Source organism: Zingiber officinale, chromosome 8B (genome assembly GCF_018446385.1).
Source record: "Zingiber officinale cultivar Zhangliang chromosome 8B, Zo_v1.1, whole genome shotgun sequence".
Classification (NCBI taxonomy): domain Eukaryota; kingdom Viridiplantae; phylum Streptophyta; class Magnoliopsida; order Zingiberales; family Zingiberaceae; genus Zingiber; species Zingiber officinale.
Genome location: NC_056001.1, coordinates 11677152 through 11685032, shown reverse-complemented (window position 1 = coordinate 11685032; position 7881 = coordinate 11677152). Strand labels below are relative to the sequence as shown.

At 43.0% G+C, this 7881-nt stretch overlaps 1 protein-coding gene across 1 annotated transcript; it reads left to right on the top strand.

The window, feature by feature from the left end:
* Positions 1–3639: 3639 nt before the first annotated feature.
* Positions 3640–5533, top strand: LOC122017826 (patellin-6-like). Its single transcript, XM_042575532.1, has 4 exons — positions 3640–4607; positions 4684–4808; positions 4910–5051; positions 5133–5533. Exons 1-4 carry the CDS (start codon positions 3843–3845, stop codon positions 5391–5393), a joined length of 1293 nt encoding a protein of 430 aa, XP_042431466.1. The 5' UTR covers positions 3640–3842; the 3' UTR covers positions 5394–5533.
* Positions 5534–7881: the final 2348 nt, after the last annotated feature.

Genomic DNA, 7881 nt, shown 5'->3' with positions numbered 1-7881 from the left:
TCATTCTAATTTATCTTAAGCAGTTTTGCTGTTGGGGGCAAAAAGGAAAATTATTGTTCTATTTCCATCGATCGACGAATTTTCGCCGGTGTGGTAGGGAAGCATGCTGACAGCAAAATGCATGCGAGGGCAGGGTAGCACCATGTGCGCGCATGGCGGGTGTGTACCGACCTCTTACTGTCGTTAAAGAGAGCGGTGGGTTGAGACCAGATTCTGCTGCTGGTGCCGCCGCTGAGCGATGCGTACCTTCTACACGTGCTGTACCGGCCTCGCTTCCTCTCTCTCTTCCTCGCCCCAGTTACTTTCTCATTCACAGCAGCAGCGAGGACCACCACCAGCAGCCTCATGGTCACAGTAAAGGAAGGGTGGGTTGGATCCTTGTCCGTTTTATGCAGCACCACACTTAGTCTGCTTTGTGTTTGCTGTCGCATCCGCAAAAGAGCCTTCGCCTGACATCACACTGCTTTGTTTCTCGATTCTCTCTACAATTCAATTAACTGCACCGGTTGTCTGATGGGTCAGCAGCTTGTCTCTAGTCACGACCTCACTTGTTCCAATTCAGCACCTGCCCTGCAGCTGTCCTGGATCACAATAATGTTGGATTTCCATTCTTTACTTAGCCTCTCTATCTTATTCAAACTCAAAAATGTAAAACTCAATTCACATTTAATTACTTTTTAACTTTTTGAGACTTTAATATCGTAAGTGAAGTCTAGTTGCACTCCACGTGCCTAATGTAGTTCGATTCTGGATGTTTAACCATATCTTGTCGTTTTGTTTACCTCGTTTTTTAGACGTTATTGCAATTCTTAAAGTAGTGCGAGAAGTTTGACAGGCAAGTAACATGGATCATGTTGTTGGTCCATCTACGCTCGAATAGGTTGTATAACGTTCAATGATCGTCACCTAAGTGTTATGTCCTCTATGATTACCATGGACAGTCAGGAACAGTGAAATAGGCAATGCAACATAACATTATCTTCCCATATTCATCATTTCTAGCCACTATTGACTCTCCTGTAAAATCTGGAAGTTGAAATCTTGACAAAACGTATCATTATAACAAAAGGTGTCTCGGGTACGATTGTCAAATAGTTAAGGATGAAAGGAGTTTCTCTGAGAACCTATATTCATCATAAATTAATTTCTATTGTATTATAGTAACTCTGTGACTCTATTCCTTCTAAGGTCATGTTTGGTTAGAACCATCGAATGAGAATGCCATTAAGATTGATTGATAAAAGTATACTGTTTAGTTAGTATTAGGGAATCATTAATATTACCATATATGATGTTTGGTTTACTAATGAAGAAATTAATATAAATATATATCTTATACATTTTATTTTAACTACACTACCTACCTGTCTCACATTATATTTTTATTCATTGTATTTTTTTTTTTTAAAATATCTATTACAAATCAACTGTTTATGATAGAATATGATTTTTGCAAGTAGCCAAGGCACGAGGAAAGGTATATTTATACCATCGAGTTTCGATCTCAAAATCTCATATGGTAATATCTCAAGCTATGGGACCTTATATATGTTACCGATGATTTTATTTACTTTTCAACATGAAATGCTAATACAAATTATTCATTAGATGAAATAAATATTCCCTAAGATTAATATAATTGAGAATAGATAATATGACATCTTCAGTAACTCGTATCTAGAAATGCTCTGTTTGCTATGATACCCGAGGAAGAGAAAATCCCAAGTAATTGTAACTTTAGGATTGGAAGGTAGTACAAATATCATTAGTAACAAGCAAATTAGTTATCATTTTTAAAATAAGAACAAAACTATGAGCATCATATATGGTAAGCAAATCTCTCAAGGTACATTTCGAGTTCTATTTTTTTATATTCTTCTTTACTAAAAATATTCTTCTTCGTATCAGATAAAGGTCAAGATCGTAAAAAAATAGCAAGGTAATGGGAAAGGCTGAGACAGTACGACTTGACAAAGTTGAAAATACCTAAAAGATGACTTGGAAGAACATTCTTTGCTGGAATTATTTGGGCATCTATTGTAGTTTTATGAAGAATTATTCCTACCTCTACCTAGTTAACAATTTTAAATATGAATTCTGATTTCTCATCTCATTAAATGAGTGAAAAAAAATACATTCTGATTAGCAGCATGCTCGTAGAAGACTACAAAGAAAAACAATGGATTCTAATGGCTTATATCAGTACCTAGTTAGCATCATGCTCACATAAGACTACAAAGAAAATAAATGTCAACGCAACTAAAAGATTGAGACAAAGATAAAAATACCTAAAAGATGACTTGAAAGAATAACTTGCATGTGCTCTGGGAAAAAAAATCAAATTAAGATCGTAGAACAAAATCAGATGAACATTCAGGAGATAGCTCACCGGATGAGGAACTACGTCGAGGAGAGGGAAGAGTCGCTGCGAGAACACATCGCGGAGAGGGAAGAGTCGCGATGAGGATGACGTCGAGGAAAAAACCTAACTTCGCAGGGAGGGAAAAGTCACGGTAAGGACAATTCGAGGAAAAAATTTAACTTCGTCGTGAGAAACGACGTCCGCCAATGCGTCACAGAGAAGGTAGAATTGTTACAAGAATAACATCGAGGAAAAGAAAGAGCTGTGATGAGAACACGCCATATAGAGGAAAAATTGATTTGAATGGAAAAGAAAAAAAAAATGTCAGAGAAAAAAAACTGAGAGGGAAAGCAGGAAAAATTTACCATTCACTAAATAATCTCACTTACCAAATATATCAATTGATTTTCAATTTGTTTTTTTTTAACTCCGCATCCTTTCTTTGTGGTCAACTCGCTCCGATCAAGATCACTGTTAAGATTTCATGTCGATATTCTTATGAAAATATTTCATTGAAGCTTAGTTTGGTCTCCTCCCAGTGTACAGTGTTAGATAGTCCCTGCTAGTCAAACTGTCACTTGTCATTTAGCCACGGTACCTCGTTGTGTCCAATCATCACCATATGCTTAAATCTCATCTTTGTATTCTAGGTGAAACATATTCCAAGGTAATAACTATTCGTAGCTAACCCTCCCTGAAAACAAATTGATATATCAACTGCTCCGGGAGTCCATTTTGATGCGTTAGATGGGTTATTATAAAAAAAAAATCTAATCCGAATTTAAATTTAACATGAAAATCTTAAATTTAAATTCAAACTCGAATAATATCTTAATTTTTAAATAAAATTTCAATTTAATAAAAAAATTCTAAATTTAAAATTCAAATTAACCTAAACTCAATTGAGAATATTAGATTAATGGGCGATAACTGATGAAAACTTTAGTAATATAAGATTAGTTACCCCTAAAATCAATCAATTGTATACCTAATGAAAAAATTCATGGGAACGAATTAATCATATTCGATGGCAATTAAAAAAGTTGATATACCAACTGCATATAGCCGTATGATTCGTTACAACATAATTAATACCAAGCATGGGGAAAAAAATGGTATCAGTTTGAATTTTTTTTTAAATACAACAAACAGTGTAGGCGATAGGGCAAGAAGAGATTTGTTTCATATAGAAAAAAAGTTAATCACGGGCCGTCCATGCCTCCTGCTCTGCCGCACCAAAAGGGATAATAATAAAAGCAAAAGAATTCCCTCACGCCATCATCATAATGTCACTGCCCCTTCCCTCTCCCGTCTCCAATCTCCATTCAGTTCATTTCAATTTAACTTCCCACCCCTTCTTCGTCTCCTCTCTTCCACTTAGGCCCCTTTGACACTCCACCACCACCACCAGAACCACCTCCTCCTCCACTCTGTCCCAATAAATCTCACAACCAAACACTCAGTTGCAGCTCTACAGCCAATGGAGCCAGCTCTAGCTAACCCTGATCCCATTTCTTCTCCCAAACCCGCCACAAAACGAAGCCTTCTGAGCTCCCTTATGGAGGCCACGGCCGTGTCCACCACCGCCACTGCCGTCCTCCACCGCTCCTCCTCCTTCGACGAGGACTCCTACTTGATCTCCACACTCAAGCCGTCGGAGCTCAAGGCCCTGGACGAACTCAAGCAGCTTCTATCCTCCGCCGCCAAGCCCATCTCCATGTGGGGCGTACCTGTCGCTCCACCTCCTTGCGCTTCCGAAGACGGTGAGGAGGCCGCTGGGCGTACGGACGTGGTGCTCCTCAAGTTCCTTCGTGCGCGCGACTTTGACGCTGGGCAGGCGCACGCGATGCTGCTGCGGTGCGCGGAGTGGCGGGCGGAGTTCGGAGCGGACGGCGTGGCGGAGGAGGAGCTGGTGGGGTTCAAGGAGCTGGAGGGAGTGGTGGCGTACATGCACGGCTGGGACCGGCGCGGCCACCCCGTATGCTACAACGCCTACGGGGTCTTCAAGGACAAGGCCGTGTACGAGCGCGTGCTGGGCGACGCCGACAAGCTGCAGCGCTTCCTCCGGTGGCGGGTCCAGGTGATGGAACGCGGCGTACGCCTGCTCCAACTCCGACCCGCCGGCGTCAACGCCATCATCCAGGTCACCGACCTCAAGGACATGCCCAAGCGAGAGCTCCGCGCTGCCTCCAAGCACATCCTCTCCCTTTTCCAGGACAACTACCCCGAAATGGTCGCACGAAAGGTTCGTTTCGTTTCCTTCCCTCAAATCCTTCATTCCCTTTCTCTCTGTTTTTCATTAAAATTTTCAACTTGTGTAGGTGTTCATCAATGTGCCATGGTACTTTAGCCTGCTCTATTCTGTAATAAGCCCATTCCTAACTGAGAGAACCAAAAGCAAATTTGTGATCGCCAGAGAAGGGAATGTGACTGAGATGCTCTACAAGTGATCGACTCATACCTCTCTCTGCTTCTCCTCTCCTATTTCTTGATTAATTTTTCATCATTCTCACAAATAATCACGAATATTTTCTTGATTTATCGCAGGTTCATCCGGCCGGAGTTCGTGCCGGTGCAGTACGGAGGGCTGAGCCACCCTGGTGACCTCCAGAACGGCCCGCCCAAGCCGGCCACAGAGTTCATCATCAAGGGAGGCGAAAAAGTAGACCTCGAAATCGACGGCATTGAGGTAGATACTACACGAACAAGTCCTCTTCCCACGACTGTACATTTTTCTCGGGATAAATTACAGTGGTCAAAATTTTGCAAGGGAGGAGCAACCATAGCGTGGGACATTGCGGTGGGCGGGTGGGACTTGGACTATGGCGCGGTGTACGTGCCGAGCGACGACGGGAGTTACACAATCGTCGTGGAGAAGACGAGGAGGATTCCCGCGTCGGCTGACGAGCCAATCCACCATGTGTTCACGGCCAAGGAGGATGGCAAGATGGTGCTGTCGTTGGACAACACCGGCTCCCGAAGAAGGAAGGTGGCGGCCTACCGATACTTCGTCCGCAAACATGCTAATTGAATTAAAAGTACCTACCAATTCACTACTGGTTTTGACTAGTATTAGACATGAGTGCCTTTTTTTTAAAAAAAATCTGCCGCTGCTACGCTACTATCTGTATAATTAAACTTCTTATAAGATAACAGGACCTCTCTTTTTTCTGATCTTTCTCCCGGAAAAGGCGTAGTTTATTCACGCGGTGGTGATTAACTGGCACCAATGCAACTCGTAGCATTTGCTTAAAGCTGTTCTTTACCAATGCAAGGCATGATTAATTAGCGTAAATCTCGTGCAGATCACAGTGAATTTGGTTATCTATTGTGAGAATGATGAGGAGGTATTTGAATTTGGAGGCGGTCACGGGGTGCGTGGCAGTCTCGCAGAAGAAAGAAGCAGCAGAGTTGTGGGGTGAGGGGGGACCTGTGCTTTTGACTATGTTGGTGCTTTATTACCCTTTTCGAGGGAAGTCGGTGGTGGGACAGATAGATATCGTAGACGAAGTGATGGAGCGGCGAGAATTGCGGTGAGTTTGAAAAAGGAATTGCACGGACAGAGTCCATGATGCTTGCAATTGCATGCCGTGGTCTCTCCCAGAGCAGAGCAGAGCCGAGCAGGTGCAGGAGGGAGCATGAGGAGGCCCCTCCATTGTCAATTCAAGCGAAGCGATAGCACCATGCAACTGCGAGGGCAAGGTCGCAGGAAGCGTCGTACCAGTCAAGTCTGATAAATTGGCTGATCTGATTAAAGCTGATAAAGTGGAACGTAGGGTTCTCGGTGTTGAGGGAATCCAATGGATAAGAACGGTATAATGATAGCACATTGGCCATCTAACGATCGAGTTGCTCTTAATTGCCAACCAACGGGCACATCTTTTGATCAAATTTTAACATTCATCGCCTCCAAGCTGAATTGTCCTTCGCCATTTGTGGGTCGCTTTCCTCGACTAAGTGCCCTCAATCTGGAAGGTAGCGCCGGTGGGATATATGTGAATCAAAAAATAAATGGAAGAGGTATGGGGTTTTATCATGAATGAAATTTTAATTTAACATTGAAAGTTTTAGAGTATATTAATTAGTTTATATTGATTCATATGTGAATAAATATATAGGGAGAGATTTTTTCTCGTGCATGAGTACATAGGAGATATAAATCCAGGAGTTCGAATTGCACTAAACTAAGTTGACTCATATACGAGCACGACCTACGCGAGCATGACCTACGCGCGTCGAATATCGGATCCGTCGAGACAGAATTTCTCCAAGTGAAACAATCAATATTTTGTCACACAAACTTTTTACTGCTTATTTAAGGGTGTAACGGATGCATTAAATTAAAGATTAATGCATCCGATTGAAATATTGACATTTTACAACAAGCGAATAATGATCATTAGAACGATCATTCACGATGCCCATTGGTTTGAGCTCCTATATAAGGAGGCTGTGACCATAGGTAAAAGGTTACATGCTCAAAAAGTTGAAGCTCTCCACCTACGCTCCTCTTCTCTTCTGTCGTGCATCTCTTGCTCGGCGGAGTGCTTGTCATAGCAGTCGGGTACCTCTCAGTTCGCCGTGCCCATCAATGTTTGATGGGAATTACGGTTCACCGTTGTATCTTAGGAAACAGACGACCCGAGGAAACCTCGAAGCACGGTCAGAGGTGGGGCGAATCTATTTCAAGGAAACTACGACCCTCGCAAACCTCGGTCCATCTGCTTGCTCGAATTCTGCGTTCACTCGATCGACCTCTACGTTCGCTCGGCTGCAAGTCGGTCGACCTTTTCGTATGGTTGGCAGTACGTCCGTCCAGTGGCTCAGTTCGCTTGGACGCTCGCTCCATTCGCTCAGTCGTTCGCTCAATTCGCTCGACCTCTTTGTCCGCTCAACCGCAAGTCGTCCGGCTGCAAGCCTGTCCGGCCGGTCGCTCGCTCGGTCAGTCACTCGCCCGGCTGCTCACCCGGTCTACTTAGTCGGTCACTCGCCCGATCGCTCACTCGATATGCTCGGCCGGTCACTCACTCAGCCGCTCTCTTGGTCCGCTCGATCGCTCGACCCTCTACCCGGTCGGACATTTGGTCAATCTACTTACTCGGTCGCTCTGTCACTCGACACTGTACAGTCTGCCTTCAACATTTGGCAGAAAATCAACCTCTACTGATAGACTAAGATTATCTATTTAGATCATTTCAACAAATAAATTAAATTTAATTTGATGTATTTAAATTCAACTAATTTTCAATATCTCCAACAATACTTCCTCGAGCTCTTTGAGCATGCAACCTCTCCGATAGCAAAAATGCAACCCTTGGGGCCTCTCTGCATCATCATCATCATTTGGATTGGTCGTGCAAAACTTGAGTGCATCAGTTTCACAGAGTTTCATGGGCGGCGTGTTTTAAGTGCATTTGTTCTTTAATAACAGGTTTGCCCATTTTCATGTACTTTTTTATCATCCATTCATTTTCATAGTAGTTGAGCACGTTCCTTCTACCCTACTAAGCTATTTTTTT

Bases quoted from the DNA above. Each gene is read 5' to 3' on its own strand.
- LOC122017826 (XM_042575532.1), top strand. From the start codon at position 3,843: ATGGAGCCAGCTCTAGCTAACCCTGATCCCATTTCTTCTCCCAAACCC. The intron at 4,608-4,683 runs GTTCGTTTCGTT...CAACTTGTGTAG, and splicing joins CCGAAATGGTCGCACGAAAG to GTGTTCATCAATGTGCCATG. The intron at 4,809-4,909 runs GTGATCGACTCA...GATTTATCGCAG, and splicing joins GTGACTGAGATGCTCTACAA to GTTCATCCGGCCGGAGTTCG.